This window comes from Hyaena hyaena, unplaced genomic scaffold, assembly GCF_003009895.1.
Source record: "Hyaena hyaena isolate Hyena2069 unplaced genomic scaffold, ASM300989v1 scaffold_113, whole genome shotgun sequence".
Lineage (NCBI taxonomy): Eukaryota > Metazoa > Chordata > Mammalia > Carnivora > Hyaenidae > Hyaena > Hyaena hyaena.
In genome coordinates this window covers 3,657,030-3,675,787 of record NW_024080745.1, presented here as the reverse complement: position 1 = coordinate 3,675,787, position 18,758 = coordinate 3,657,030, and the positions used below count along the sequence as shown (strand labels likewise).

At 39.0% G+C, this 18,758-nt stretch overlaps 1 protein-coding gene across 1 annotated transcript in view; it reads right to left on the bottom strand.

Annotated features, from left to right (window-relative positions):
- CFAP54 (cilia and flagella associated protein 54) overlaps positions 1-18,758 on the bottom strand; it is a 287,452-nt gene that overhangs the window by 19,856 nt on the left and 248,838 nt on the right. Inside the window, exons 65-67 of the mRNA XM_039236623.1 lie at positions 15,168-15,277; positions 10,647-10,788; positions 972-1,046 (exon numbers count right to left, since the gene is read on the bottom strand). Of these exons, the coding sequence (XP_039092554.1) occupies positions 972-1,046; positions 10,647-10,788; positions 15,168-15,277 (327 nt within the window). The remainder of the gene's footprint in view (positions 1-971; positions 1,047-10,646; positions 10,789-15,167; positions 15,278-18,758) is intronic.

Here is an 18,758-nt window from a genome sequence, read left to right as displayed (position 1 = left end):
AAAACCCACAAAATGGAACATTATTCAGCCTTAAAAAGGGATGAAATACTGATACATGCTCCAACAAGGATGAACTTTGAAAACACTGTGCTAAAAGGAATAAGCCAGTCACAAAGGAGCAATATTGTATGATTCCATTTACATCAGGTATCTAGAATAGGCAAATAGTAGACTAGAAGTAGAAAGTAGAATAGAGATTATCAGGAGCTGGGGGGAGAGAGAATGGGGAGTTATTATTTAATGGGTACAATGTGTCTGCAATGGTCAATAATTCTAGATGGTAGAAATGGCTGCATAGCATTATGAATGTACTTAATGCCACTGAAGGGTATACTTAGAAATGGTTAGAAGTGTAAATTTTATATTATCTATATCTTACTATAATTAAAAAAAACTATATACACTTTTTACTCCAAAATCCTACTCCTAAAGAAGTAACACTGAGGAGATATTACAGAAGGGTAAAATATGCATATGCTAGAATCTATCAACTTCAAGATCCATGAATAAAAATCTAGTTGTACACATAGATCCTGACAACAAATACACAAAAGAAACTATTATGCAGGCATTAAACATGACAAAGTAGGCTTTTCACATAAAAAATATCTCCATAACATTACTGTTAAATAAAAAATGCTACAAATGCATGTACAGTATAATCCCATTGATGTAAAAATTCTAAAGTTTCTCCATACATGGAAAACACTTGAGATATTCTCCAGAATGCCCATAGTTGGTCTCTGAATAAAATTATCCTCTTCATAATTCTCTGTACTTGATTTTTTAACAAAGAATATTTTTAACCAAAATAACATGCTATTATAAACTCATGTTTATCACTTGTTCACATTAATTAAGGAGGGTTAGGCTCTTGATACTTTCATAATAGCTGTTTTCTGTATTTCTGTTTCCATAGCAACAATAATACTTGCGAAAGAATCAGATAAATTTTTACAAAAGATACGTACCTCAGACAACGGTGTTGTATCTCTATCAGTCAAAAATAGACTTACTATCTCAGAGCAACATTCAATAATCATGTTCTAGAAATAAGAAGACAATATAGTGAGGTTGAACTTACTGGTAAACTACTGGAGAGTTTAGTTATAAACTATTTATTCTATTTGTCTTTTCTTACATCATCACCTAACACTAATTCCCCAGGAGAAAATTTAGAGAGACTCAAAGTTCACAATTCCTTAAATAATTAAGGTTATTTAAAAAGACACAGGAAGGTCACAACAGATAAGATTTAATTATGAACAACACATTATTTCATTGTTAAAATTCACATATTACAGAAGAACATCAAGTACGGTAATTCCCACCAAATTAAGGTTTTGGAAAATCACTCTTCTGAGAAGAGAATGCTAGGATGAAGAAATTCAGACCCCAGAAAGGGATTTTTAAGCAGAGAAGAATAGCTGAGAATTGAGAAAAAAAATGGAAAAAGTAAACGAAAAGGAAGCAAGAGTGAAAATCATACATTGTCATTGTTGATGGCACTGCCAGAGCCCCTACTGCATGGACACAGCCATGGTTATGTGTGAGGCATCTGATCTACCCATAGGCAGTGATGAATCAATTGGATTCTCTAGCATTTCATATAAGGAAGGGTAAGAGAAGACGGCTATAGTTAGTAGTGACTATATGAGCTGAAGGTCCTGATACAAACTTGGAAAAGGCAGTCATGGGGCTAGATATAAGATGAGTAAGAGCAAGAAAAAAAGAAAAAAGAAAAGACGAAAGAAGGGGACAGGGATGAGTGAGAACTCACACCCCCCTGTAAGTAAGCACAGGCTTGGCTCCTGACTCACCAGTTCCATTTTCCATGAGGCCCTTTGTGTTGGTTTCGAGTCCTTATGTATGAGCTTACTTACCAAACCCTCCCACATTTTGCTCCCACCACACCTACTTTACTTGAGCTAGTGTAAGTAGCCCTTCTTTACAAGATCATCAGAGATAAACTATGCCTATCTTGTGATGCTGCCTGCATACAGCAACAATTCACTTTTATGGGAGCTTTAATACCTATATGTACCAGCATTCAGAAATATGAAAATGATAAAATTCCATTAATTGTTATTTTTAAAACAATTTTTTAATGTTTATTTATTTTTTGAGAGAGAGAGCATAGGCAGGGAAGGGGCAGAGAGAGACAGAGACACAGAATCTGAAGCAGGCTCCAGACTCTGAGCTGTCAGCACAGAGCCCGGTGAAGGGCTCAGACCCATGGACCATGAGATCATGACCTGAGCTGAAGACAGACACTTAACTGACTGAGCCAGCCAGGCACCCCACATTAATTTTTAAATTATGACTGACCAGTGATGATTAAAACCTTAAAATAAAGAAGCGCACAATTGAATTCACAGCCCTAAGTCATATTACATTAAGTTTTAATAAATGCACAAACATAGAAAAGATCAAATTCCAGAGTTCCAAAGCTATATATTAAAAAATATATCCAAGATGCTGTGGAACACAAAGATGAAAAAACAGATCCTATCCATACAAAGTGTACAGTAGATGAGAAGAATAGATTCATACACATCTAAATAAACACCAAGTAGAATGTGGTCAGAACATGGATAGGAATAGGTTATAGGAGCCTAGGGGTGAAGGAGACAGGAATTATAAGGAAGAGGGAAGACTTCCTAGAGGGAAGGTCACGAGAACTGAGCCTTGAATGAGTAATAGGATTTCACAGAGAATGGGGACAAAGTCATTCTAGATGAAGGAAGGCATGTAAGGGAACAGTGGATATTCAAGGAATGTAAACATCTGATATGGGTGTGTATAGGAAGCATGGTAGCAAGAGTGATAAGAAATAAAGCTGGAGAGGTGAACTTATAATAGGACATGAAAAAGTAAGGAATTTGAGGGGTGCCTGGGTGGCTCAGTCGGTTAAGTGTCCGACTTCAGCTCAGGTCATGATCTCACGGTTTGTGGGTTCGAGCCCCGCGTCGGGCTCTGTGCTGACAGCTCAGAGCCTGGAGCCTCCTTCTGATTCTGTGTCTCCCTCTCTCTCTGACCCTCCCCTGTTCATGCTGTCTCTCTCAGAAATAAATAAAACATTAAAAAAAAAAAAGTAAGGAATTTGAATTTTATTGTATAGGAAACTGAGGGACATTGGACTAAGGAAATAATGACCCAATTGCTCTAAAAAGATATTTCTGGCTATAGTTCATAGGTGAACTGGACTGAGAAAGAGACAAGAGAAAGAGAAATTAGCTCGAAGATTACTCAAACTGTTTGGACAGGAAGTGATCATGGCTAGAAGTGGGCCTTCTTCAATGGGACCAAAAGGGATGCAGGGCAAGTAGGAAACCAGCATTGATCAGGGAATACATCTTTCCCGTGAGGAAACTCCCAGGCTTTCTGTCCACACTTAAACTCCTCTTATATATCTATATTTTTAATTGAGTTCTCAGGACTGGTTAAAGTATGTTCCCTTCCTATAGGAAAGGTTTCAATAACAGCCATGATGGGTTACTGTCATGATTTCATCAAGAACTATGAGCAAAATGAGACCTTGTAACGTCATTAATCATTTCACACAACAGATGAAGACAGCAATGTTACCTGATAAATAAATGCCTTCCACTACCTGTCTCAACATTTGTCAATAGAAATTTCACCTCAACAACACCCTATTTCTTTGGCATTATTTGTAGAAAACCACATACACACACCAGAACTTGCTGATTGGACATCAGGCTGTGGGCGACCTCATGTGACCTTGCTACCACAAGTGAAGTCTTGAGCTCATCAGCCCAGGCAGACAGCGGCCAGAGGCGTGGTGCATGTGGTTGGCAGGGGGCTGGGAAGGTACAGAGTGACCCTTGTTCAATCTTTGCCATTCCTCCCTTAAAAAGGAGCATCCGTTGATTCTATAGAGAATGGTTTTCTGAGTTACTTCAGAAATAACCATGCCAACTCTTTGACTTAGTTGTAATCCTCATCTTTCACCTACTATATGGAAAAAAAACTTCCTAAACTGTTTTCCGTCCTCCAAATTCTTGCTTCCCTCATCTCTCCTTCACATGCCACCAGTTTATGTCAGCCAATCACAGGTGGATCATGAGATGCCCTTCCAGGTGCTGCCCACTCCCTCTCCTGCCCCTCACACCCAGCCCTGCCTTTTGATGGCCCTTGCCTACAGAACAAAGTTCACTCACCATTTAGTCACTCAACACCTACCGTATGCATCCTAAGTGTCATGAAGTGGTAATGAACAAGACAGAAAGAGAGCCCTTAAGGAGCCAATGGATGGTCTAGTGGAAAGAATAGAAGAGACAGACTCTTACATCACCATGTGGTGAATCAGAGAGGAGGGAGCACTTAATTCCACCCACCTCTTCAGCCCCACCTTCCACTACATTCACCCTGTTCTCCCATCACAGCAAGCATCTCATCGTCCCTTGAGCATAACATTCAGTTCCATGACTTCATGTTTCTTCTCTTATTGTATCCTCAGTCTGCTATGAGACCTGCCCTTCACAGGTCTTCAACTAGAAGCTTCCTAAGCAAGCACTGGAGAGGCATTATGTGTCAAGTACTGGACTAAATATCAGAGATAAGATGATTAACAAGACCCCTCAGCAAAGGAATTCACAGAAAAGAGAGAGCAAGAGACATATAAACAGATAACTTTCAAAATAATAGAGTAAGAGTACAGGGTATTTTGGGGTATTTTGTTGGAAGCTTGCTTGTGGATGTCAGAGAGATACTAAAGAATGTGACAGTTGCGAAAAAGAAGATTTAAAAGAAGTTTTGCCTTGTGTTATAAGAGAATTCCCTCTTGGATGTCCTTATGAGAGACTCCATAAAGATTTAGGTTATTTTCAATGGTTTTGAACAGCAGATTGATGTTTCTTGGAATGACACATTTAGCTAGAAGAGGACCCCTCAATGGTTGGGCTCATTATGAATGACACCTGGGTACCTACGGCCATACTCATACAATGATTAAGCTCCTCCATGGCAAAGACCTAATTGTACCGATTTCTGTGTGTCCTTATCTCCTCCCCAAGCCTGGAAAACATTTTGCACATAACAGTTCCTCAAAAAGAATTTGTTAATTGATGCTAATGTTCAATTTTATTTTGTTCTTTGTTTTCATAGTACTTTGATATTTGGGGTATGTTGACTGTACACTAATTTTAATTGTCTTGTACAATCCAGGGATCCCATAAATGTTTGCTGAACTAACCTTAGGTGAACTGGTAAACATATTTTAGGCTTTTCATACCAGTATGCTCTCATTCCAAATAAGATGTTTTTTTCTCTTAAAATTAGGATGGTTGGCATCTTCCATATGCTTTAAAGTCCCTGGTAAGCTCTGAAGATACCTCTAAAGCTATGAATGACAGGTTAAAATAATTCAGTCATCCTGAGCCAGCTTTGTTCATTTTAGAAGGACGTATGTGGTTTTCAAGCCAGAAGTGATTAGAACACCTGTTCTGTAGCCCTCTTGATACATCTTAAATTAATGTGTGTTCTGAATTTCTTAGCTTACTTCAGACCACAGGCTTTGGGGGGAGGGGTAAAAAAGGGAAAGGAATAAGAAAGAGAATAAGATTCATTATGCCCCTGTATCAACCAAAGGCACATTTTCTGGTACCTTCTACTTAATAACCCACCAAAAATCTATACTCTGATAGAAATAAATATAATAGACTATAGAGGTTATAAAATTCTGTCCAATTCCAGACCAGAATCGATCTCTTCAAGTGTCCTAGTTAACTTCTAATTAGTGCCAAGTGAAGGTTGTCATGACAACAAACTGGCAGATTTAGTCAATGGGATTTGTTAGAACACAGAATATAGCTCTTTTTTTAAGTGCCAGTTAGCATACTGGAAAACAAAAAAGAAAACTTTATATGTTTCTTCTATTTCTCAACTTTTCAAGTGTTCTGAACTAATCTGTTTGCCAGTTTATCCAAACAGATATTGGTTTATCTTCCATTTGATGATATTCTCTCATATACAGAACAACAGAACTGAAACATATTTAAAAATACCTTCCCTAAAGCTGAGGAAACATTTTCTAAGTTGAAGAACAAGACAAACTCAGAGATACAGAGGAGAGCATCATGATTGAAAGTAGTCTATTTTACTCTAGGACTGATCCACTCACATACACCATTCTAGTCAGGACTTGAAAGCAAGCCACAAATTCTGGTTAAAGCAAGGTAGGGCCTCTGGATTCCTCCCTCCTCCCTCTGATACATTCAAATGCTCCCCCCTACTCCCATTCATTTGGTATTTGTTTATATTCATAGTCAACCTCTTGACTGAGATGCCAAGCTCATTGTGATAAATTTGATTCCCACATCAGACCCCAGGGAAATTCTGGTGACTCACCTTCCAACCAAGGGGTGTGGCTCTCCATCTTAGAGCACTATTTCAGTGAGTCAATCAGTTTTAGAGATGAGAGGAACAGTAGTCCCAGATGAAGGTAAGTGACTGACCCTAGGTAGTAAAACTGAGTGGCAAAGCATAACCTAGACTCCACACTCTTATGGATGGTCACCCTCCTGCCGCAGACAATAGAAGGTGCAAAGATAAATAGATTCAGGAGAAAATAAGCATTTTTCATATATGAACTATATGGAAGTGGACTCAAGGGACAATTTCAGCAAAGAATATGGCTCAAAGACAGCAATCTGATATGTTTGGACTATGACCAAAAAACTAAGTGACCAGATTAAGTTATCTACAAAAGAAATGCAAAAATGACATGAGAGTGGAGTTCTTCCTGAAAACAGACATAAAAGGGCAACCATGCACTTTATGAAAGAAAATGCATATGTTAGAAAAGATGCTCAACATCACTCATCATCAGGGAAATACAAATCAAAACCACAATGAGATACTACCTCACACCTGTCAGAATGGCTAACATTAACAACACAGGAAACAGCAGGTGTTGGTTTGGATGCGGAGAAAGGGAAAACCTCTTCCCCTGTTGGTCGGAAGTCAAACTGGTGCAGCCACTCTGGAAAATAGTACCGACATTCCTCAAAAAGTTAAAAATAGAAATACCCTACAACGTAGCAATTGCACTACAAGGTGTTTATCCAAAGGATACAAAAATACTGATTGGAAAAGGTACATGAAACTCGATGTTTATAGCAGCATTATCAACAATAGCCAAATTATGAAAAGAGCCCAAATGTTCATCAACTGATAAATGCATAAAGAAGATCTGACTATATATATATATATATATATATATATATATATATATATATATATGATTGTGTGACCCCCCCTTTGTCTCTGCCCCTCCTCCACTCATGCTCTGTCTCGCTCTGTCTCTCAAAAGTAAATAAATGTGGAAAAAAATTTAAAAAAAAATCAAAACCGATGCACATAGGGGCAAGAGGAAAAAAAGAGAGGGTCAAACCATAAGAGACTCTCAACTATAGAGAACAAACTGAGGCTAAATAGGTGATGGGCATTAAGGAGGGCACTTGTTATGAGCACTGGATGTTATATGTAAGTGATAAATCAAAGTAAAATTCTACACTATATGTTAACCAAGCAGAATTTAAATAAAATCTTGAAACAAAGAAAATATGTGTTATATTATTATTTTATAATATGTATAATCTTATGGGTTTGAGATATCTGATCTACTAGGAGATTTATTATAAGTGCTCAGTATATAGGCAATATCAAGAAACATCTGATATTTCATATTGTAACCTACAAAGACACTGAAAAGATTTCGGGATATGCAACCCAAAATCTAAAACATCAGGTCTATGATAAATCGAGGCACAGAGCAGAGAAAAGGGAAGCGTGGGAAAGTGGCATTTTGTGAAGGCTAACCAATCTTGATGAATCCTCTTACAGCTAGGCTTGTTGCTTTCACAATAATGAAAAAATGCATTCACTCACTCTACTGGTAAATTCAGACTGAAAATGATAATAAGTATACTCTGAGGATCAGGAGAGTCTCCAACTTTTACACTTTCACACGAGTGCATAGATGAGGAAATAAAGAGCTGAACCTACACCTGAAACTAACATAACATTGTGTGTTAACTAGACTTCAACAAAAAAGGGGAAAAAGGTTAGAATGGCACACAAAAAAAGAAAAAGTAGAAATAAGACAAAAAAGAAGTATATCAATACTTTTCTTTAAGAATTAAAAACGTTTTGGGGGGCTTACGTGGCTTAGTCAGTTAAGCATCAGGTCATAATCTCATGGTTTGTAAGTTCCAGCCCCGTGATGAGCTCTGTGCTAACAACTCAAGGCCTGGAGCCTGCTTCGGATTCTGTGTCTCCCTCTCTCTCTGCCCCTCCCCCTCTTCTGCTCACATTCTCTCTCTCTCTCTCTCTCTCTCTCTCTGTCTCTCTCTCTCAAAAATAAACATTAAAAAAATTAAAAAGAGTTAAAAATGTTTCATTATCATAATTGAATATTAAGCTAGCAAAAAATGATTTAAGAAACAAAATAGAGCAGACCAAAATGAGGAAAAGATCCTAAAAGCTTATAGAGAGGAGAAATAGAGCTGGGCCCCAAATGGCTGGGAATTCAACCAGGAAAGCAACAAAAGGAGGCTCCAGATTTAGAGGTATGTTGCAGGCACTGGGGGCAAACAGTTCTCAACTAGAGCAGAAAGATGGGAGCTTTCAAGAAGAAAAAAAGGAATTGAGATATTTGATAAGCATGAACAACTGGGTGAAAATCTGTGGATGAACATATGAAAATTCTGGTGTAATGATCAGAGGAAAGTTAAGGAAAAAAAGACAAGAAAAACCAAAGCTTATGCAAGAAAGGAAATAACCATAGTACACTATTTGACACAACTGTGAACATTGTTTCCAGAGGCATGATAATGTAAACACTGAATAGAGACTTAACCAAAATCTGTGATCTGACAATGCTTGGGAAAGGGGGAAAGGAGAAGTTGGGGAGAAGTATAAGTGAATTAAACCCTTATGTACTCTTTTATTATATATATATATATATAATAAATATATATATATAATAAAATCAATAGATATTATCTCAAGTTTATCCATAAAAGAAAAAAGAATAATTATTTGTAGCTATTAGCACTATTCATCAATATTTCTGGTTTTCCTCCTTCCAAGCCATAGGATGTGACTTCTTTGGTCAATGAAATATTCGTGGAAGTGATATGATGGAAACCTTAAGAGCCAATGTGTGGTTTGCCCTGTTTCTTCCCTCCTGCTGCTGTGACTGGTGATATTTCATGTGATGGATGTGCTACCAGCCTGGATGTCGGCCTGAGGGGACATGGAACAGGGCCCCAGTTAACGCACTTGGATTTGAAGGCTGTTTGTTACCTCATTTTTCATGACTGATTCTACATATTATGCTACACATGGAAGTAAATAACAAGAGAAACAGCTGAAAAAACTGACAATGGTTAGGACTGCAGAGTGAGAAAAGGTTGGGTAGAAGATTGTCCCTTTTCAGAAAGTCTTGGAGTGCTTTCTGATTTTTAAAATGGCCACAATAACTACAGAATCTATAACTCAAGAAATTGGATTAATGTGCAAGTGGAAATTCAAAGGACAAGTGATTAGAGAAGAACAAATATGTCCCTGCTCTTCTCATTTCCATAGAGCATAAGGAATTGCCACTCCATTACTGAAGGAGGAATGCTTCTGGCTTCTTTCGGACTTGTAACTAATATACTGCCAGCAAAGTGGAGTGACTTAACTGATTGGTAAGTTTGGGAAAAGCAAAAGAACATGCTGGGCTCAGCCTCTTCTGGGCAATCTTCGTTTATATTTTTGGAGGCACCCTGCCTAGACTATTGGTCTCTGCTCCTTCCTTCAGTGAGTCTGACGGGGGCAGAAGGACACTGGGGAATCCTATGGTTACACAGGTGTGACTAGGTGGGCAAGTCTGGCTCATTCAGCGGTGATAGAGAACTAAGCTCATTTGGTCACAGTCCTAAAGCAATGTTTGACAATCAATCAGCTTTCTCAGTTAATGACACTGAGATTTTGATTTCCACTTTCCATCTGCTGTATCCCATTCCTCAATGGGTTCAGAACTCAGGAAGTGTAGAAGAGAAATGACCCTCAATGACCCTCTTCTCCAAACACATAAATCAATCATCACAAAAACCACTCAACTGTGTGATCAAATTAATAATACACCATTAAGATAATGCCTTTTTTGTTGTTATTCAAAAAATACATACATGCATAGAGAAAGTCTGAAAGATGTTTTTCTTTACACATTTCTTGAGTAATAAAAATGTTCAAACAGTAGACTTAAGAATAAGGCATAAAAGAATAATATAAAGTTACAGAGCATTGTTTCTTGGGATTCATGGTGATATCTGAATGATTTCTCTAGATTGCTCTTGCTTTCTTTCACCATCGATTCTTATAATTGGTATGTTTAGAAAAGCTTTGAAAGAAGCACTACTTTTACATTACTTCTATGTGTCCAAAAAAATTGGATCACATATGATACTCTAAATAGAGAAATAGAGAACAGAAGAACCACAAAGTTCAAGTTTAATTACATAGTTGTGCTTTGATGAAGTAAAAAAAAAAATCACTTAATAATCACTAAATAATTATATAAGTGACATCTATTCCGCAACAGCAATGCAATTTTCCATTATTTAATAACTTACTTCCATTTCCTTATCAATTGATTTCTCTTCCATTTCTTGGATTTCGGATACATTTTCATCTGAAGTAATTGCAGGAATTGTTGGCAATGATATTTCAGCTATTTGCGTAAGATTAGATAGTTTCTCATGAATTGAAATAACTCTGAAAATAACAGATGCACATGTATTTTACTTGAAAAGTTAAGAAAGGCATTCGTTTATTCCCAGAATCAGTACTATGTGTAAAGTAAGTCCTCGGATATTTAATACTTGGGTTTCTGGCATTCCCAAACATCATTCGTTCAATCATTCCTTCATTCAAGAAACATGAGCAAAGAGGCACAATTCTAACCCGTATAATATTTATGATCTAGTTATATGCTCAGAGAGATATAAAATGACAAAGTGGTAAAGGCACAATGGCAGAAATGCACACATCCAAAATACTGCCTATGCTGAAAATAAAGAAAATGAACATTTACGTGGGCAAAGAAAGTCCAGGCAATAACAAAAGGTTTGCGTCTATGTAAATCTTAATGCCGTGCCATGACCGCCCCGCTGACCTGAAGGTAAGAATTAGAGCAAGTTAGCAATGGCTTGCAAAGGCCAATCAACGAGCCCACAACAATGCAGTATATTGTGCGGGGAAGGGTGAAAGGGCAGGGAGCAGGATCAAGAAAGAAGGAAAAGCAAAAGCCAAGGAGGAAGGCAGAGGACACCGTGGCAATTATGCTGAAGATGGGAAGCTTTTGGAGCCACAGGCCAGCGAACAGTGGATTCTCTGAAGGCAGAGGTAAATGGGTGAGTGGAGTCAGGAGAAGGAAAAGCATGTGGAGCAGCTGAATGAGGCAAACAGGCACCTGTGTGGCCTTCAGTGAGTCTAGGCTGTAGGATATAGCATATATATGCGTGCATGTGTGTGTGCATCAGTGTGGATGTCTCCATCCAGGGAAGGATAAAAACTTTTATGAGAATGAAGTAAATGATCCATTAAGTCAAACTGACATCAAAAGCATATGCAGCGTATAGGAGGATTAGGAGGAACTTGATGGAGGACCAAGGGGGAGAAGAAGGGGGGAAATGGTGGGGGAAAGGGAGAGAGGCAAACCATGAGAGACTCTTGAATGCTGACAAACACTGAGGACTGATGGATGGGGGGGGGATGGGCATGGAGGAGGGCACTTGTGGGGATGAGCACTGGGTATTATGTGGAAACTAATTTGACAATGAACTATTTGTAAAAAAAAAAAAAAAAAAGAAGTGGTAAATATGGATAAATATAAAATATTAAATAAAAAAAAAAGCATATGCAGGCAGGTCAATTCTCCAATTTTCCACACTGCGTAATAGTTGATGATCATAATGATAGAAGGTGAAAACGTATCTTTAATTATACATAAGAGGACCTGAAATGATGTAGTATGTTTAACAAACTCTTTTATAAAAAAAGGACAATGGTTAAAAAGTAAAAATCTGTTATTAAAAGTTTACCTGGAAAACATCCATTAAAAAAAAATGAGTGATCCCCAATAGTGTTGGAAAAGGTGCCTGATGCACTGGGGAGAGAACAGGTAGGACTCAAAGGACCTGGGAAAGTCATGCTTGGTGCCAACGCACACCAGCCATGAGACCCTGGACAAGTCACCTAACCTCTCTGACCCTGACATTCCTCTTACTGCAAGCCTGGAATAACAAAACCAGCATTTTGCATGGATAAAATGACATAACTATATACATTCCTAACCATAAGAAACCGCATGAGAGAAAGATGATATTCTAACACACCATTCTTCATTTTAATACCCAAGAAGGAATTCTTATAATTCCCATTTCTCTTTCAAAAATAATGGAGCTTCGGGGCGCCTGGGTGGCTTAGTCGGTTAAGCGTCCGACTTTCCCTTAGGTCATGATCTCGCCGTTCGTGGGTTTGAGCCCCGCGTCGGGCTCTGTGCTGACTGCCAGCTCGGAGCCTGGAGCCTGTTTCAGTCTGTGACTCCCTCTCTCTCTGACCCTCCCCTGCTCACGCTCTCTCTCTCTCTCTCTCTCTCCTAGAAATAAATAAAACATTTAAAAAAATAAATAAATAATGGAGCTTCCCTTTCTAATACATGGAATGGCAGGAAGGATAAACTGTTCTTTGATGTTTGGGTTTCAGATTGTCAGTGAATGTCCAGAGCTGTACTATCTGCTTCAAAAACAAATGGCCTGGTCCAACTCTCTAAAAAGCAGGCTGAGACAGAGCAGAGCAGGCTGGGCCCCTGGGCAAGGAGCAACATCAGAGGATGTAGCATCTCAGCTTCCGGCCTCGACCCTCATGGCCCCATTTGCCCAACATATTGCCCATATACATCTTCACCTCTCTGTCCATGTCAGTGCTCAGTCTAGCTTTTGAATTCCCATCTTGACCCACAAGCATCCATCATCCCATCAGGCCACACTGGCTCTCCACAGCCTCTGCTCTCATTTACTGACTCATGGGCACTCTCTCCCTCCCAGCCTGACAGGGCCTGGAGGCAGGATTGGGGCAGAAGTAGAAATGTGGATGGCAGGAGACTTAAAGGCAGAGACAGTAGGCAGGGGACTGGATCTGGTTAGAAGAACGTAATTAGAACTACACAGAAAACTTTATGCATGTGTATTGAGAACACTATCTTTTCTTTTGTTGCTATAGAAAAAAATGCCAAGAAATGAAATACGTTTTTCCTTGTGAGTACTTAATTTGGAGATTGGGAAGTGACATAAATGATTCAAAAGGACTGTCCAATTTGAAGGCTATTCAGTTTCCTTCTCTGGCTTATTTTTTTCGGACCTCTAATACTCTTACTTTGCCTTCTGAAAGATGGACAAGAGCAATTCCCCATGTACTGATGTTACCTGGCCCTCCTAAGAGTATGAGGAATGCCAGCCAAGGTGAGGGAAACGGGCAGCTTTCACTGTGCCGCCAAGGGACAGACTGGATGAGAGACTGTCAGTGGCCTCAGTGACAGCGCATGTCCCTAACCTTAGTAAACCTACCACTGATCATAAACACATCCAAATTAAAAACTGTTTGGAATAAAAAAGAATTCTGTCAGTTTGATTGCCTTCTATTCTGCAGAAATTATCGTCATTTTCATCATGTGATTCTAAAAAAATTTTTTTGCCGTATTTCTGGACACAAAGCAAGTGTATAATTTCATAACTTTGTTGCTTAGCTGTGCTGGTATATGTCCTGTGTCTAGATTTTCTGCCAGTTCAAAATAAAAAGGAAAAAGGAAAAAGAGAAAAGAGAAAATTGGCTGAATAATTGAAAATATGCCAGCTCTTGAAACATCTCTTGTTTTATTCTCTTTTATGGCGAGGCCAAGAAGTCCTTCAGAATTAAAATCTTGGAGCATGAACAAGGCTCTTCAGGAAAGAAGAGAAAAGCACCAGGTCTCTGTTCACTAAGCGCTTACCAGGTGCCTTGCAGGGCAAAGAACAGACACTGACAGACATGGGGGTTAGTAATGAGACTTGACATTTGCCCATTGCTTTCAGTCTTTCAGAAGATATGCATGCGTTGTCTGGCTTGATCTTAACAGCAACCCTGAAAGGCAGGAAGAATAGATATTCTCTCCATTTTACAACTGAGGAAATGGAGGTTGAGGTCACAAGGACAGTGAATGATGGAATCAAAACTAAATTAAATAAGCAATGAAAAAAATTAAAAAATCAAACTAGGAATTTGGTAAAGTGAAACAGGAAAAGAGAGAAACCAGGCATGAGCAAAAGTTAGAGACAGGCCCTGTTTGATGGAGAGGAAGGAAAACAACCAGCATGAAGCAGAGGCTTTTGATGTGGGGAATAATATAAAATAGGATTGGTACGGGGGAAGGGTGGGACAACGGAGGTCATGGAGTCTGTCCATAATTTTGCAACCCAATACAGAGCCTCAGGTTATTTTTTAAATATGCCCCAGATTAGGGGCACCTGGGTGACTCAGTTAATTAAGCAGCCGACTTTGGCTCAGGTCATGGTCTCATAGCTTATGAGTTCAAGCCCTGCGTTGGGCTCTGTGCAGACAGCTCAGAGCCTGGGGCCTGCTTTGGATTCTGTGTCTCCCTCTCTCTCTCTGCCCCTCCCCTACTCATGCTCTATCCCTCTCCCAAAAATAAATGAGCATTAAAAAAATTAAATATTCCCCAATTTATAGGCAAAATATAATGTATATCATTGTACTCTCTATAATCTTTTTGAAGTGTCAGGAACTGTTTCTCCACAACCCTCAGCACTATTATTGTTATTCCCACTTCATTGATGGGGAGACTGAGGCACAGAGAGGTTAAGTAACAAGCTCAAGGTTGCAAAGCTAATAAGGGGCATGACTGGCATTTCACCCAAAGCAGGCTTTGGATTCAGAGTTCATACTCTTAACCACTGCAATATCATACTTCTTTAAATAAAAGGAAGAGTCTTCTAAAAATACCTTCTAAAAGTTCTCCTGTGACTTACCTTGACCATTCCTAAAGCAGCCTGTTCTAAAGAAAATATCAGCAGAGTTGTAGGAAATCCATTACTTGCCTGTTCAGTGGAACCCAGAAAGAGCCAACATAGACACTGCTGTAAGCGCTAGCAGGCAACTCGTCTGAAATATTCTGGGGCCTCAGGTTATATGCATACAACAATAAAACCTATAAGAAAATTAAAAGACAAATAAAACATGACATTAAAATTACACTTTGCCTCAAAATAATATCATTAAATGTTTTAAGTTTTTCTTTGAAAGAGAAAACTATTGTTTTTCAATTCACTTTTAAGAGAAATGATTCCAGGGGCACCTGGGTGGCTCAGTCGGTTGAGCGTTCGACTTCAGCTCAGGTCATGATCTCACGGTTTGTGAGTTCGAGCCCTGTGTCGGGTTCTGTGCTGCCAGCTAGCTCAGAGCCTGGAGACTGCTTCACATTCTGTATCTCTCTCTCTGACTCTCCCCTTCTCGTGCTGTCCCTCTCTCTCTCTCTCTCAGAAATAAATTTAAACACACACACACACACACACACACACACACACACGAGAAATGATTCCAGAAAGAATTGTACAAAGTTTATGAGGTGAAAATAAATGCCATTTGATCATAATATTATATTATTTTTGAAGAGACCCATTTATTACTGCAATTATTAAGTTTAAATCTCAACCTTGGGAGGCCCTCTACGAGTTGGAAGTGTTTACCAAGTGAATATCCAACCTCATAAACTTTCCTATCCATGGTCAAAGCTGCTTCTGTGCCTCACTTATGCTCCTTACTCTTCTCTCTGTTTATTCAGCCTACGCACAACTCTCTGGTCCCCACCTCTAATATGGAACTTCTCCTAATGACTCAAGCTCTAGTAATTTCCCTGCTGTTTGAATTTTGACGATCCTTAAAGTCAATTCCTTATAGCACTTATTTACAGTCCTAGTCGCAGAATTTGAGATTCATAGAACCTTAGAATGGATCTGGTCTAAGTCCCTCACTTTGGATATGAGAAAGCTGAGGCCCAGAATTGCCAGTCAAAACCAACTAATTAATGTGTGCATTTATCTCTGTTTCTTTGATAATCAAACTGAAATAAGAGCACAGGGATTTTTTTAGAAAGGCGTAAATCCACAAAGACAGACAATAAGAGAGGAGGTAAAGCCGATAAGAGATGTTAACAGCATGTTGAAGGACATAAATTGCTCAGAAGAGTGTTGGGGGACTCAGAAAAGAGGAAAGGCTGTGTCCTAACTGCCTTCAGAGGGGTTGCCAACAGCAACCATGATGGAGAATGCAGAAATGTTCCTCCTGCCTATGCCTGTCCTGAGCCCATGCAACCAGACTTCCTACTTTCTTGCTTCCTCTCTGGCCAAATTTCCTTACATTTTCCTCTCTGCTGAGGTTAAATCAGAGATCTATTCTCAGGGGTATTAGGTACGGAGTGAGATGCAGGACTGAAAACATGGGAATTAAGTGAAAGTCTGTGTTCTGAATAAGAGACATCCCCTACCCCACTGCAGCCCTTGCTCGGGATGTAGGAAACCAGACAGAAGTTGAAAAGGATCCTCTTTGAGGAAACTGACCAGACAAAGAGAAAAGACCTACAGATCCTGACATTTCAGCATCCTGCAATGAAACTGCTGGCTCCTGCAGTTACCCTACAATGAGGCCCATAAATCAATAAGTCTGACCTGCTATACCCTGTAGCACCTTCACAAATGAATGGATAGTCAAGGGTCACGAGACATGAAATGAAAGGTAGAGACCAAAACTAACATAAGAAAGGAACTTGAAGAATCAGATATAAGACAGAGAGCAGAAGAGAACTTCAATGAAACCATAATTGATAACTTCAGAGAGAATAGAGACAATATTTCATCTGTGAATCAAGAACACAGTGCTGTTAAAATGAACAAAGAACAAGAGAGAGCTCTTAAGAACTAAAACAATATGATCACAATGACTAAATAATCAACAAAAGATTTGAAATATAAAATTTTAGATATCTCCCCAGAAGTAAACCTAAATTTTAAAACCTAGGTAACAGGGGATAAAAGATGAGAAAAATAATCTAATAAATTTGATATCTGAATAATAATTCCAGAATGTACAGAGATAATCAAAGGGAGGAAATTATCAAAGAAAAAAATTCTTCTTGCACTAAAGGATATACTTTCCAGATTGTAAGGGGCACAATGGATGACAGACCCACACCAAGGTTCACCATGGAATTTCAGAACACAGGGGATGGAAAGAAGATCCCCACAGCTTTCACAGGAAAAAAAAAATCAAAAGAAAGAACTAGGTACCAGAATGGGACCAGACTTAACAGCAATTCAGGATTGCCAGAGACATGGAGCAATGTCTCCCACGTTTTGAGAAAAAATAATTTTCAACCTAGAATTTTTATGCTTAGAAAATGATGAAGTCAGCATTACAATGATGACTTTGTGTTAGGTATTCAAGATCGTCTTATACCCTGTGCAAGTACAGGGTTAATCTCAGTCAATCTGTTGCAACTGGTTAACATCTCAGGGGACTGTAGTCATGGTATTGGCCCTTGGCCAAAGGTGAATGAAATGTACTACCCAGTGACTAATGCAGTCCTGTCCTTGATTCTGAAACACACCAAGGGGCATCCTGTGACATCTTGTCAGCATTTTTTTGGTAGAAATGTACATATTGATGATTATATTGTTCTCGTCATTTCTATCACTGAGTCTGGTCCCACACAAGGTTTTGACTACACAAATAGAGAGGTACGAAAGACTGCTCCTCAGATAAGACATCAACCTTCTTGAGACCAAGCTATCTTACCATATTTTGGTGGTTCGTGATCTGTAGATGAAGTGTATCCTGTGCAATTGAGTGAGGACCCTGACAACTGCTCCCAGGCATCCTGGATCTCTCTAATGGTTATCTGAGCTTTCTTTATCCTACCATGCCTTATCCTTTACCAAAATCTTCCATGAATAAACTTTGTGGAATATATTGTATGGTGTGTCCTTTGAATAATCAGAATCTCCAACACATCCTTTATCAGGGAGCTGGAATATATGTTCATTCCCACAGGAGAGAAAGTCAATATAGAGAGGAACGTGGGACCCAGGGAACCTATCTCAGAAAGAGATGAAGGAATTGTCAGGAGGATGGTGAAGGGGGCTCTTATGATGATATCTGAACCATGAGAGGAATCAATCCAGTTTGGAGCATGTCTCTGAAGAAGAAGACAATAAAAGAATGAAGATAAACTTGTAAGTTTGACCATGTGCAGAAGAATTGTATAGTTCTTAGAAAGTTTAGGAAGACTGAGAGATTCTAAGATACAGAGAACACTAAGTTAAACAAAAATAAGGCAGGTTAGAAATCAGGAAGAAAGGAAACAGTACCTTATTTGGTTCAGCTGTGAGTGATATTTACACAGCCATAATGTAAACACTGGCCCTGGGTTTAAGAATTTTGATAGAACTCATTTAGGAGAGGGGTACCTGGGTGACTCAGTCGGTTAGGTGTCCAACTCTTGATTTTGGCTCAGGTCATGATCTCACGGTTCATGACAGCATGGAGCCTGCTTGGGATTCTCTCTCTCTCTCCCTCTCCTGTCTGCCCCTCCCCACCTCAATAAATAAATAAACCAAAACAAACAAACAAACAAA